This window comes from Gastrolobium bilobum, unplaced genomic scaffold, assembly GCF_033153095.1.
Source record: "Gastrolobium bilobum isolate Gb01-03AN ecotype WA unplaced genomic scaffold, APGP_CSIRO_Gbil_v1 utg73968, whole genome shotgun sequence".
In the NCBI taxonomy this organism is placed as follows: domain Eukaryota; kingdom Viridiplantae; phylum Streptophyta; class Magnoliopsida; order Fabales; family Fabaceae; genus Gastrolobium; species Gastrolobium bilobum.
Window position 1 is genome coordinate 14,745 of NW_026899688.1, and position 14,968 is coordinate 29,712.

A 14,968-nucleotide genomic window follows, 5' to 3' on the forward strand; every position below is an offset into this window, starting at 1 on the left:
AAATGTCATGCGGCATATTTCGCTACACTGTATAGCGAAATATGTTTGCATATAATTCGCTACACAGTGTAGCGAAATATGCCATGTCAGGCTGCACAGTCAGAAAAAATGACACGTGTCAAGCAGGCAGAAAATCGCTACGCTAGTAGCGAATTATGCACGTGTCATTTTTTCTGACTGTGCAGCCTGACATGGCATATTTCGCTATACTATGTAGCGAATTATATGCAAACATATTTCGCTACATAGTGTAGCAAAATATGTCGCTACATAGTGTAGCAAAATATGTCGCGTGATATTTTGGCAAAATTTACTGTTGACGTGGCAGTCTAGTAAATTTTTTTGCCAGGCGTGGTAAAATGGTCACTGTTCGTGACTAAGTATGACTTTTGTGACAACGTATTCAAAAGCATGATATGAGGTTTGACGTTGGCAAACAACCCCTTTAAATCAGAGACTTTGTCAAGCAACACAATGAGTTATGCAATTAGAAGGGACAAAGAAGGTGTTAAACATGAAATGAACTTGTAGAATAGAGTGTATCAGCCAGCAGTGGAATGGTATGGTGCCATCGATGAAAAATCTTTTCCTTTGATAGTTCCGTTTGACCAGGACTCAACGCAAAAACACAATCTCAAGAGGGACGAAACAGCTGCGGTGGAGGGAAAATACTAGTGTAGTGATGGCAAAGCAAAGTAGCAAATACAAATAGAAGGTGATGGAATAATACTTTATAAAAGGGAAAAGGAAAAAAAAAAAAAATTAGTACTAAATCCTCTCAATTGACCTCATGGGAGAATCGATTCTCTAGGTGTTTATAATTTTTAGAGACTGGTTAGACTCTAAATATTATGTTGAGATAAAAGAAAAGAAAATACTAAAACGTATAATAAAATTCATACAAATTGGATACCAATTAACCCGATTGGTCAATAGGTTTTCCGACTATATACATAGAGAGAGACACATGAGAACAGGATTTTTATACATCAATTTTTTTGACACCTTTAATCTATACTTAGTTTATGAAAAAAAGAATAAAAGAAAACGTATATTAAAAATTATACTTCTCTTGTTTTATTATATAAAAAGAAAGTAGTATTAAAATGATATTGAAAAAATAATGTGTAAAAGAATAATTTATTAAAAAAGTAGAACAAAATCTAATCATCAAGGGATGCATGTAAAGTCGAAGTTAAAACAAAAAAGACGAGGAGACAATAAGGAGGCCTAATTACAAAAACTAAATCAGACGGATTGACTACCAAAATACGTAAAATAAATCTGAACATATGCTAACCTATTTTATTTTATTTTTGGTAACAAACCTAATTTTAAAACATGTTTCTAACGGGTTAAACCTAATTTTGCTAACTTAATTTTAATTATATACACGTTTCTAACGGGTTAAACATGATTTTGTAATGTACCTAGGCACAAAATTTCCTTCAATTGAATCTTGAATAAAAGAAATGTTTGATAGCCCGGGTGACAAGAGCAGGGATGTTGCCAGGTAACTCTATCGTTGTAACAGTTTTGGTTTTTAAAACATATATTTGATATATGAAAAATGTACTGAATCAGGTAGGGGCTCCCTATCATGACACTCAAAAGGCCACATTTTCTGTCCTAAATCTTAAAGAAATCCATCAAAACGGAACTCTAGCCCTTTCTTTTTGTCAAGAAAAAGATAGTCAACAAATAATTGCAACCAGTTGAAGAAAAAGCAGCATTAAACAAGCAAAGTACTACCATCTAAAACCAAATTAATCATGCTGAACCGGTACTGCAAAACACTTAAAAAAAAAAGTATATAACTAATTATACTGGCAACCGGCTCCATTAAAAACAAAGTCAAGGAGCCTAATCAATAAACTTATATAAATAAATCCCCTATGTCAAGATGGGGGGGTCATATTAACCGGCCTCTCTGATCCCATCTTTTCACCAATAAGAAAAAACGAAAGACTGAGAGTTATGAAAATTGTTTAAAAAAACGGAGACACAAATAGTATCTACCTAGCATCTCCCTGTATTGATATGAAGAATGAGGAGAAACAGCTACTTAAAAACAAATAAGCATCTGCTATGAGGAACATGTTAGAAACAACACAGCCACTCAGCAATCTTCAAAGGACAATGAAGTTTCTTCCATTCCCACTTCTCCTCAATAAAGCTTGGATGCAGATCCTGTTATATGGCAAAAGAGCAACTACTCGTGAGGATAGAATAATGAAACTATTTTCTTTCTTTTCATGTGGCCTTCCAATGAAACAATATTAAGCACGTATTGCCTAACCCTAACAGAAGCATGCATATTAATTTGAAAAATAAAATGAAATTAAAATGAGTAAAGAACAAATGAACCTCAACCAAATTAATAATGAAAAAACGAAAAACGTGAGGAGAAAAGATATAATCAAAGTATAAAAAAGAAAAAAGTAAACCTGAGCTAATTATGAAAGGGGAGATGACATTCGATAAATCAAGGGGATGTATCATGTATGGTTTATATTACTTTTTGAACACAAAATAAAATAATCTAAACACACATCCAAAGCCACTTTTTGTTTAGCTCATCCAAGTAATATATGATCACAAGAATTTTTTGTATCAAGTATCTACCACTGATTAGGCCGTGATTTATTTTACCACCTTTTATCTTTCACTTCCTATGTACCCTACCTAACAGCATCTGAATATTTTACATGCCCTGTATTCTATTTAAATTCCTATACATATTAATAGAACAATAGGTAGTTTCCATGATTGCCTTTTGTCCCAACAGTTCCTCGTCTATCCAAACAACACTAGCCAAATAAAAAAAAATTAATTAAATGATATTAACGCGAATATGAAATTAAAACATATATTTCGGATAATTCGTTACACCCCTTCTCCTTGATCAACTTCCCTTATTTTACCCCATTAGTGTCTCCAACACCATTTCTTTTGAAACTCTAATATCTCATTTTCTTCCCACAAGTATGCGAGTTCATTTTTCTGGTATTAAAATAGAAAATGCTAAATCATGTTTACTCAAATTGCACACACACCAAATAAAAAAAAAACAACCAGTCGGCCAAAAGTTCACTGGAAAGCAATGGCATACATTTCTAGAACTAATTAAATCTACAAAGTCAAATAACATGAAAGCACTTCCTCCAACTTATTAAATAACCAGTTATTTTGGCCATACCTTCAACTAGCTGATGGAAGAAAGACCCTTATCAGCTCTCTTACAGTAACCTTTTTTCTACAGGTAGGGCATTTACCCTGTGAAGCTATTGCAGCTTTAATGCAATGCTTGCAAAAAATATGACCACACCTTGTTGACATTTCTTCTTTCAAAGGACCCATACATATTGGACAGTTAAAGACTGGCTCCTTCGCAGGTGGAGGTGGTTCAGGTGACTTTCTAGCATTTATCTTCTGCAAAAGGAATATTCAAATCAGCAATTTGAACACCAGCAAACCTTGGTAAACATCGATGACTAATAAAATTTACATTTTAATATAGGCTAGGAATATATATACTAGGACAAAGCCAAAAATGGTAAATTCCTTCAAAAAATTCAAGTTTCAAGTACTACAGCAGAAAAGAGGATGAAAATAAAACAAAGACATGAGAATAAGGGCATTGTGAAAAGCAGTAGCATATCTTGAACTCAAGTTTCCTACAAACGATTAAGAGGATGGATAACATCCAATCACATTTTCTCAAAAAAAAAAAAAAAACCATCCATGTTGAAAATTGAAATTAACGAACTACTGTACAACCAACATTTAACCTCAAGCTGCATAATTTGCATTAGTTGCAGTACATGCAATTAAAAAACTTTTCAATAAACCAGCCAACCATAAATCTTTTATCTGTATGGTACGTAAATAATAGTATGCCACTGCAGCTTTGCTTAACTCAAGAATATAAGATTATGTCCCCAGTTACCACCAAATGAAAGGGGCATGGGTTAAATTCCCCCGTTACCCATCTAGCATTGTTTAGCTCCTTAGGAGCCCCAAAAAAAAATTATGAAAAGGGCATTACTTGCTTGCAGACAAATCATGTACAAGATACAACTATGTGACAAGACATAGCAATCTCAACAAGATATCCTAACACAGTCATTTCAAGTAGGTTATACTGTATATCTCCTAGATCCCAAAAATAAAGAATTAAAAAAAACAAGTTGAACTCGTAGACGCCTAAACATCAAGGCTTGAAACAAATGATAAACAGGAAATAATAAATGTTTACACATTAAAACTACTACAAAACACAGCAAAACATGAATGCGTTACATCAAGCTACATGGATCAAACAATGCCATTGTATTTTGTTAAAAATTAAAATTTTGGAAAGGCCAGTTAGACCAAGGTCTTTCTTAAGGGTTTCTCTTTTCTTTGATCTCCCACCCTCTACCTCCTTTTTCTAGCTATATTCTATAAGATCAACTCTTTTGTGCAGGAGCTTCAATGTTCTTTTCCTCACATTTTACACAAGATTTTATCATCCTTTCCTACGTAGATGCTACTCCTACTTTCTTTCTTACATTCACTCCTGATCTTATCTTTCTTGTATGTCAACTCATCCCCCGCACCATTTTCAACTACACATCATTAACATATTACACATCTGAAATATAATTCATAATATAGCAAAACAAAGCAAAAAGAACCACAGAACATTAAAAAAAATAAGTAGAGAGATTTTATTACCACAGAACTGCTACTGCCTTCCAAATTCCCACGAGGACCACAATGAAAAAATGTTGGCATTTTGAGTGGTTCTCTGCATCTGTCATGCTTGCGACCAACCCTAGCCCGATCTTCTGCAATAATCATGAATGACAGATATGTTAAACCACCACAATAACACTAAAGACCACAACAGGAATAGACTACTTTAGTAAACAAGTAAGAAGTATTCAAATTCACCATCTGTAAAAGAATTTGGGAAGGGAACATTTTCCATAATATCAAAAACAATACGGGGAGCCAATCAACTCATATCCAAATGGGGAAAAAATTAAAAATGTGTAAGGGCAGTTCGCACGCATGACTTTTGCTTCTATAATTTCAAGTTCAAATATTTTGTTATCAAATAATGGATAATAAAAGAGTCAAAAATCTAATGACATGGATTAATTCCTTTACTAATTAAATATAAAATTTCTATCTCTGTTCATGAATTTCAATTTGTTTCCTCATTTGCTGATCCTCTAGTTTGCATTTCTTCCCTTAAATATGGATTTTCAGTTGTGGTAAAAACTTCATAAAGGTTTTTCAAACAAGTTGTATTATATAGTCCACTAGAGTGGGAAACTCTTTGTATTGACAGTGGATCAAAATTAAATCCCATAACTAGAATTTTAAATTATTCTGTTATATTTCCTAATGTACTACATCCCCAGTTGAGGGCCATGAATATGGCTTCCTTTTTCTTACCTCCTCTTGTTTATACTACTAATACGTTAGACGTCTATATAGGTTGGAAACATCACCTCTGACCAATAATATCACTGATTGACGTTAAGGCACCATGATCTAACAAGCGATGCAGACAATGTTTCAAATTAAGGTACAGTGTCCCTAGAATCTATGGCACAGGAACATCTCAAAAGCATATTGTAATCCACTTAAAACAAGCTACCATTCTTCTCAACATCCACAGCTCTCTGATCAGGAGCTCTGATACCAATTGATAGGTATCAAGTATGAATTGAACAAGAGTACAGACAGAGATACATATATTAGATATCAGTATCAGTATGGAAAGATACAAACTGTATGGTAAAGAAAATGCAAGAAAACAAAGGAAAATGAAGGAGACACTGGTATTTGAGAGCTTTCGAGAGGCTTTGGTCTCTCCCTACTCAACCCAATACATTTCTCACACACCCGTCTCCCTCCTCTCTCCTATCATATTCTTTCACTCCCACACGAAGCAGTTACAACAGCTTCTTGGGTCAACCATGCTTGCATATGGGCTGATCCTCTATGACCCCTTCTTACGTACACCCTATTAATGGGTTGAATCCTATCACTGAACCACAATAGTTGTCAACTTCAAAGCTACATCAAAAGGATCTCCATTCATTTTGTTCTCAATTCATCAAGAAATCTTCATTGACCAAATTATAAGGTTCAACTATTGCATAACTTCTTGTCAAAACAATTTATTTTATAGAACCTTTTATCAAAACTATCATAACATACAATCTCCATCACCTTAAGACTCAAAAAAAGAATTAAAAGATCAGCAAGAGCTTCAAAGCCAAAAGACAAAATGTTTTGCTTCAACGGCAGAAAGCTAGTTATTTAAATTTTGAGCTGACCTTGAGATTAAACCGCTAATTATAAATAATTACTTCTTTGATGAACCAAGACCTAGCCTGAGGCAATCTACTCTTACAAAGCTAACTTAACTGAGTCTTCTTTCAAAAAAAACAAAACAATTTTGGTCACCGGAACAACACAATGAGGAAATAGTGTAGTACAAATAAAGGGTAATGTGGTGCTATAAAGCTCTCCATTCACAGCCTTACTTTGGATTTTCAAGAACTGATTACATGATTCGAACATGAACAATGAGACCTCTGGGTCCCATGGAGACAACACAGACAGTTGTGTACAACTAATAGTAGACCAAATATTATATGGATTTTGTAACGAAATGGAAATCATTCAAAACTCATCAAACTACCCCCCCCAACATCCATATAGAATTTGAAAAAATAAAATAAAATAATAAAAAATAAACCAACACAACAACAATAACAAATAAAAGGAAATAAAAATCTGAATATCAAAATTCATCACACAAACAGTTCATCATGGTGCTTATGAACAAGGAAACAAGTATAGGAAAGTTATATCATTGTTACCTGAATCCTCCACATCAACTACAGTCCTCTCGCGAATTCTCCTCGAATTGTTTCTGGCCTTAACACAACGAAAAAACAGAATCAAACGAACAAGTTCAGTCTCCAGCAAAGTTCAAACATGTAATAAAAACTAAAATAATAATAATAAAAAATAATTAATAAATAATAATGACCAGAGCAAAAGCCCTGGGAGAGGACTCAACAACATCATCATCATCAATGGCGTCAACATCAATCATGGGAACAAGTTGAGTGGAAGGTGGCTCCTGTTCCTCCTCTCGACTCTCTTCATCAGGGACACGGTTAAGGTCCAACTCCAAATTCGTCTTCCTACGCCGGTAACTCCTCACTGTCCGAGAACTCATCTTTCAACAACTTCAAACCTCTGAAAAATCAAATTAAAATCACTACAAACTGATGATCACGCTGAGAATGCAAAACCTAGCATTGACACAATGAAGAATTTTTTAAGGACAATGAATGAGAAACACAATTAAGGTGCTTAATTTTAAAAAATGCACACAACACACAACACAGATGCAACGAAACACATGTTTGGATTGAAGAGAGAGAGAGAAGGAAACATACGTTGAAATTGAAGAAGAAGAAAGAGAAAGAGAGAGTGAGAGAGTGAGAGAGAGAATGCTTAGGGTTATATTGAAAGAAACCAGAAGAGAGAGAAGCAAAGAGAGAGAGAGAGAGAGAGAGGGAAAAAGACTAGAGTCTCGTGACGTCGACGGTGACGGAAAAAAATGACGAAACAGGTGTCCACGTGGCTCGTCCTGCTCGATAATACACACGTGCCACTGTACCAACTTAACACGTACTATTACAAATTTTTAAACTTGGGGAAGGTAAGTATTTTTGTAAAGAAATATTCCAAAATATATATCCTTACAAAAAAAAATTGTAAAGATTTATCTTCATGATTTTATTCACTCTAAAATCGTTCAGACCATTTTTAAATGGTAAGTTATTATTTCCTCATTATTTATCCTGACACATTCTATTTTTCTTATCTTTTGATCGTTTGTTTTATTTATGGACAATTAAGATTGTCTTATCTTAAATGAAAGAATATCAATTTCCAATAACTTTAAAATATAATATAATATCTACTAATATCTTAAAATAATAATAAAAATAAAAACTGATATATTTGAAACGATTTCTGCTTCTTGTTAATAATTACTTTCTACATAACGCATTTTTGGGAGGTACAGGATACATGACCTATTTGAAAATACAACAAGACCATGTAATTTAAAATAAAATATTTCTTAACTAAAATGTATAAAATTGTATATATTTGGAAATTCAAATAATTTCATTAAAGAATAAAATAAATACATTTCTGACACATTGATTACTGATATAGGAAAAAATTAAATACTTAAAATTTATATAGACCTAGAAAAAATAATAATAAAGGCTTGTATGACCTTTTATTTAATTGATTTAATTTGCAATAACTGCTCCTTCTTGTTGTTGTTAATGATTACTTACTAGGTTTACTATTTTAAAATCCAGCCTGCAATCTTTTTAACTAAAATGTCTGATACCTTATAGATTGGGAATTTATTATTTCATTCAAAAAAATAAAATAAATATATTTATGATCCATTCATTATTTGTAGAGTAATAAATTAAATATTTAGAATTTGTATATATCTAGAAAAAATAAATAATAATATGGAATGCATATATCACCTCGATTTCATTTTTAATAATTCCTTTTTATTGTTGTTGATAATTACTTATTATATTTTCTATTTTGAAATTCAACAAGAACATGAAATCTAAAATGAAAATTTCATAACTAAAATGTCTGAAAATCTATAGATATGGGAATTTCATTCAGAATATAAAATAAATCTATAGATTTTTTTTAAATAATTCCTCTTTCTTGTTAATAATTACTTAATATTCTTTTATTTTGAAATTCAACCAGATCATGTAATTTTGTTAAAAAAATAAAATAAATAAATTTAGGAGTATTCATTATTCGTATAGTAATAAATTAAATATTTATAATTTATATAGCTCTAGAAAAAAAAGGCTTATATTCCCTTTATTTACATGATTTCATTTGAAATTATTTCTCCTTCTTGTTGAAAATTACTGACTATAATTTTTTTTAAAAATTCAACCAGCACATGTAATTTTTTTTTTCTTTTTAAAAAATAATTTCTTAACTAAATGCCTGAAGCTCTAGAGATTCGAGAATTTAACCCCTTTCATTAAAAAAATGAAATAAATACATTTATGAGACATTCGTTAATGATACATTAACGAATTAAATATTTAGAATTCCTATTGTTCTAGAAAAAATTATAATAAAGAACTATATTATCTTTACTTACAAAATTTAATTTGAAATAATTCCTTCTTCTTGGATTTAATAATTAATGACTATATTTTTTACTTAAAAAACACAGCCACACCATTCTGAACTATAATTTGTGAAACTCTACAGATTTGGGTATTTAATTCATTTCGATTATGAGAGATCCATTATTGGTATAGTGATAAATTGAATATTTAGAATTTATATAACTCCAGGAAAAAAAATTAAAATAAAGGATTTATTACCTTTATTTACTTGATTTCATTTGAAAAAATTCCTCCCTGTTGTTAATAATTTATGACTATATTATCTGTTTTACAATTCAACCGAACGATGTAATCTTTTATAATTTCTGAAACTCTATCAATTTGGGAGATCACTTAATTTCATTCAAAGCGATAAAATAAATACATTTATTAGACATTAATTATTGGTATATTAATAAATTAAATATTTTGAATTGATATAGAGCAAGAAAAATAATAATAATAAAAGATAACACTATCAATTTTAAAATTCAACCAGATTATGTAATCTAGACTGAAAATTTTCTTAACTAAAATATCTGAAACTCTATATTTGAGCATTTAATTCATATCGTTAAGAAAGTAAATACATTTATAAGACATTCATTATTGGTATAGTTCTGAATTAATGTTTAGAATTTATATTATCTTTTAGAAGTTTTAGATTTTATTTTTAAAAAAACGTATAATCTATAATTGTTTTTAATTAGATTCCTATATCACTTCATGACCAACGGTTTAATATTGATTTCAATTTTATTTTTATAATTTTAACTTCGGATACTTTTTTTTTTTGGGGGGGTAAATAGATCCATCCAATCACGTTAGATCGATGTTTTAAAGACCGGTCAGTCATTCACCAATGAAAACACTAGTTGATGGTTTACTGATTCAATTGTGGTCGTTCGGCAAAAAAATTTCATTATTGTATTTTAATTAAAAAATTATATATTTATTGCAATTTTAAAAATAATTACGGATTTATTACACAATACGCTTTTTTTGGGTGTCACATGTGACGCCTCATTTAGGCGTCTCTCACTTAAGGAAAGACGTCCCAATAGAGCGTCTCTCACCTAAGGTTGACACGTGTCATTTTTTAAAAAAAAAAATAATAATAATTTAATCATAAAAATGCCATAACTTTTGACTCAGGTATCCAATTCAGTTAATTCTTTTTTTGATTCCACATAACTTTTCGAGATCTACGCAATAACTTTTCGAGATCTACGCAATGAAATCTTATTTGATATATTTTATATAATTTAAATTTAAATTAGGTAATCCTTCTTCCTTAGAGATTTAGAATATTTATTTAATTATTTCCTTAATTAATACAGATTTTTCAAATTGATTTTTGAGTTTAAATCACAAATCAAATCTTTATTTTGTTTTCCTTATTGATAATAATTGTTACTATTAATTTAAATCACAAATCAAATTTTTTTATAATAAAAAAAAAATTATTTTTTAAATTAAATCGCACATCAAATCTTGATTTATTTTTTATATTAAATCACAAACGCTGAACTCGGAGGCTTCTAAGTTTAAAAATGTGACACGTGTTAACACCTGACACGTCCCCAATCGCGTCTAAATTGAGTTTCAATCAAGAGACAATCACGCCTAATGTAGGTAATTTTATTTTTGAAAAACATTCATAACCCATCATTAATTTCAGACCACGAATAATAACTCAGAAACTTATAGCATTAATCATTAATTTCAAAAATAATATCTTTCTTCCTTAGAGATTTAGAATATTTATTTAATTATTTTCTTTATTTCTACAGATTTTTCAAATTAATTTTTTAGTTTAAATCACAAATCAAATCTTTATTTTGTTTTCCTTAATAATAATTATTTTTATTTTTATTTTAAATTTAAATCACAAACCAAATTTTTGTTATAATAAAAAAGTATTATAAAAAAAACTAAATCACAAATCAAAATTTTATTTATTTCTGTATATTAAATCACAAACCCAGAACTCAGAGGCTTCTTGGTTTAACCGCTCTTATAATACCATTCTTGCAAATTAAAATTGTGTTTCTGAGAAATAAAATATATCAATGAGATGTCATTACGTAGATCTCGAAAAGTTATGTGGAATCAAAAAAATAATTACCTGAATTGATACCCCAGTCAAAAGTTACGGCCTTCAGAAGTTTTATGATTAAATTATTATTTTTTTTAGAAAAAAAAATGACACGTGCCAACCTTAGGTGAGAGACGCTCCATTGGGGCGTCTTCCCTCAAGTGAGAGACGCCTAAATAAGGCGTCACATGTGACGCCCAAAAAAGGCATCACATTGTGCAATAGATCCGTAATTATTTTCAAAACTGCAATAAATGCGTAATTATTTAATTAAAATGCAATAATTAATTTTTTTTCTGTGGTCCTTCTGGTCAAATTAAATATATATTTCGAAATATTATATAATATATTAATTAACAAACTAATATAAAATTATAAAAAAAAGTAAGTTAAATAAAATTTTAATGTCTAACAAGATAATAAAATGATGTCTTATATATACAAAATCTCTTACTATTAGTTTGTATATCGTTTAATTAAAATCAAATTAACGGTCACAAAATAACATTAAGTGAAAGTCATTAATTGAATTTTGATCCAACAGTTATAAAAAACACTTATAAGAAATTATAAGAAAAATAATTGTAAATATAATCATGCTCTAAAAATTATTATTCATAAAAACATTAAATAATAACAATTTATATTCATAACTTGACATTGTGCATTTGTTAGGCTAAAAGATATTAAGGAAAAGTTTAAAAATCCCCCTATGATTTTATTTTAAACCGCTTATATCTCTATTTATTTTATTTTTCTGAATCACTTACTCTCAATGATTTTTCTTTTCCAAACTCATCTTTAACACTGTTAGAAATTAAGCTAATCTATCTATTTTACTCTTTTTAGAAAAAGAAAATAGATTGAAGACCAAAAAAAAAAATCAATTATTTTGGAAACTACAACACTTATACTTCAGAATAAAAAAAGAAAGAAAAAAATTGAATTTGTATAAACCAAAAAGAAGAAGAAGAAAATAGAATGAGACAAAAAGAAGAAGAAGCAAAATAAGATAAAATATGTTGGAAACTTACCGTATTAAAAGTAAAACAAAAATAAAATAGTTTAAATAAAAAAATAGAAAATAAGCAAAAGACAAAAATAAACAGATAAAAAAATAAGATCAAATATGTTAAAAATTTATAATATGGATTTCTTTTATTTCTTTTTCGTCTTATTTTTTCTTTCATTTCTTTTAAATGTGATAGAAAAGACTAAAAGAAAGAGAGAGAAATGACCAAACATATCTAAATCAAAAAGAAAAAAATACGTCGAGAACAAAAAAGAAAAAATAGATAAAAAAATATGTTAGAAACTTACAACAATGGTTTCTTTTTCTTTTATTTTGTTTTTGTTTTATTTTTTCTTCTATTTTATTTTTGTCTTCAGTTTATTTTCGTATTTTTGATTTATACTATTTTAATTTTTTTAATTTTAATTTTTTGTATCTATATTGTAAATTTTTAATATATTTGATTTTATTTATTCTTTTTTTTTTGTCCCTAATCTATTTTCTTCTTTTTTATTTAGTTATTTTTGGTCTTATTTTTTCTTCTATTTATTTTTTATCTTGAGTCTATTTTCTTCTTTTGGGTTTAAACTATTTGCCTTTTTTTTAAAAAAAAAATATTAGACTTTTTTGTTACTATGGTAAGTTTTAAACATAAAGATAGGTTATACTTATCACCTTTTTTTCTTACCACTAATCTTGCTATCATTGGATCAAAATAAATAAAATATTGGTGAGGCTGCCCAAGCACACAAACAAGTGCACAAAGTATTTCTTCTCTTATAATGTTTATTCAAATACAAGTCAACTATAAAAATAACCACCTACTAATAATAAGTAGGCTCCACTAATTATCACCTATGCTTTAGCAAAGTTGAAATTCACATAACAAAATAAATAAAATAACTACTCAATACTTAAAATAACAATAGTAATATTCTAGTAGACTTGTTCAAATTAGTTGTAACAATTCTTCTCCCCTGGAAATTACTATTGTCCTCAACAGTAAGATCATGTAATTGAGTCTTCTTCCAATTTCATATTTGCATATCCATCGCTTCCGTCCATCATGGCCTAAATTAAGAACAATTTCTTACATCTGTTGTCCAAAGCATAAGTCGCATTGCAGTGGAAACTCGATCCTTTTTGCTTTTGATTTTCTTTGAATGTCAATCGGCGTGGAGTATCCCATTTTGAATTCAAGTGAAAATGATAGCATAATAAAAAGTTGGAAGGCAATAATTTAGGTTGTTGAATGGAAGAAAGGTGAGTTGGAGAGGGAGTTGCTCTATTGGGGGAAGAGAAAGAGAAATGTTTGGGTGTGGAAGTCGCAGGATTGAAATGAGAATGGGTGTGATGTGGGACTCTAAGTCTCATACCTTGCAATAGGATCATTGTTGGAATTTGTATTCAAATTCTATGGGTTATGAATAAGAAGTGGGTTAAGGAAGAAAAGAAAAGAGGGACGTTGAAGGGGTGTGTGGGTTTTAAGAAGTCCTATATTGGATAACTAGTAAGCGGTGAGAGGGTTTATAAGCTCCCATCTCACACTCCTAAATTTCCCCTTAAGGCACTACACTTTTGTGGAGGGGAGAGGAGCTAGGTGACCTTATTAATTTTTTGTCCAAAATACCCCTGTCCCTATCCATTGCTTCCCTCCAAATTCTTCAACCTAAATGTTTCTTCCAGTCGGGCGAACCGGTTCTTGCTTTCCGGTTCGAACCGACGCGTTCATTCATATTGAATCGAACTGGTCACCGGGTGTGCCCGTTCGCGGCCGTTAGTCACGACGGTTCGCCACTGGCAGCGGTTCATCGTGACCGGTTAGTGTCTATATATAGACCCTGACCCTTTCAGAAATTTTATCCATTTTTCTGCATTGTTACTCTGCCGAATTTTTTTCTTCATCCGGTTTTACATTCTCCTTTCATAGTTCTGATGTAATTCCTCTGGCATACTGTTGTGTTCGTTCGGACTGTTGATTGGTAGTGCTATCATTCTTTAGGCGCAATCATTTCTATCTTGGGAGACAAGTGTCCATCAACCTTTGGCATTAGTAAGAAGGCAAATTGTCTTAAGGAGACTTTCTGTGGGCTCGGATTTCTTCCATTATTCTGCATACTGTGTTTATTCTTTTTCCAATACTGTGAGCCTGTTCTTATTTTTATTGTTGCACTGTGTTCATGATTATTAATCTCATTTGTTTTTATACACGGGTTCAAATCTTTTAGTGATTTTTAATATCACTCACTGTCTTTTCTATAACAATCTTAAGACAATCTGTTGTTTTGAACCTGTGACCAGTATATTCTATTTTCTGTTTTATATATTGTTTTTATTTACTGTGTGATTACTGTATTAATCTGTGTGATTAATTCCAGTTTCTGTTTGTGTAACAGAAATGGCAAGTGCAAGTACAAACTTGGCTAATCATACTACTTTTGTTCCAATGCATGCTAACAAACCCAAAAAACTTAATGGGACAAATTCCAAGCATTGGCAACAGAAGATGTTGTTCTATTTGACAACACTAAGTCTGGAACGTTTTCTCAAAGAAGATGCTCCTAAGTTAGATGAGGGAGAACAAACTAACAAGGAAAA

General features: G+C 30.4%; 1 protein-coding gene across 2 annotated transcripts; it reads right to left on the reverse strand.

Moving 5' to 3' along the window:
• Positions 1-1,755: 1,755 nt before the first annotated feature.
• Positions 1,756-7,566, reverse strand: LOC133292583 (uncharacterized). 2 transcript variants are annotated; one of them, XM_061491012.1, is made up of 6 exons: positions 7,476-7,566; positions 7,091-7,272; positions 6,888-6,945; positions 4,720-4,832; positions 3,200-3,432; positions 1,756-2,190 (listed from the first exon to the last, which is right to left on the reverse strand). In XM_061491012.1, the coding sequence occupies exons 2-5, from the start codon at positions 7,250-7,252 to the stop codon at positions 3,202-3,204; spliced, it is 564 nt and encodes a 187-aa protein (XP_061346996.1). In that variant the 5' UTR covers positions 7,253-7,272; positions 7,476-7,566; the 3' UTR covers positions 1,756-2,190; positions 3,200-3,201. The 2 variants fall into 2 exon arrangements, with proteins under 2 accessions (XP_061346996.1, XP_061346995.1); XM_061491011.1 differs by having other exon boundaries at positions 7,061-7,272.
• Positions 7,567-14,968: the final 7,402 nt, after the last annotated feature.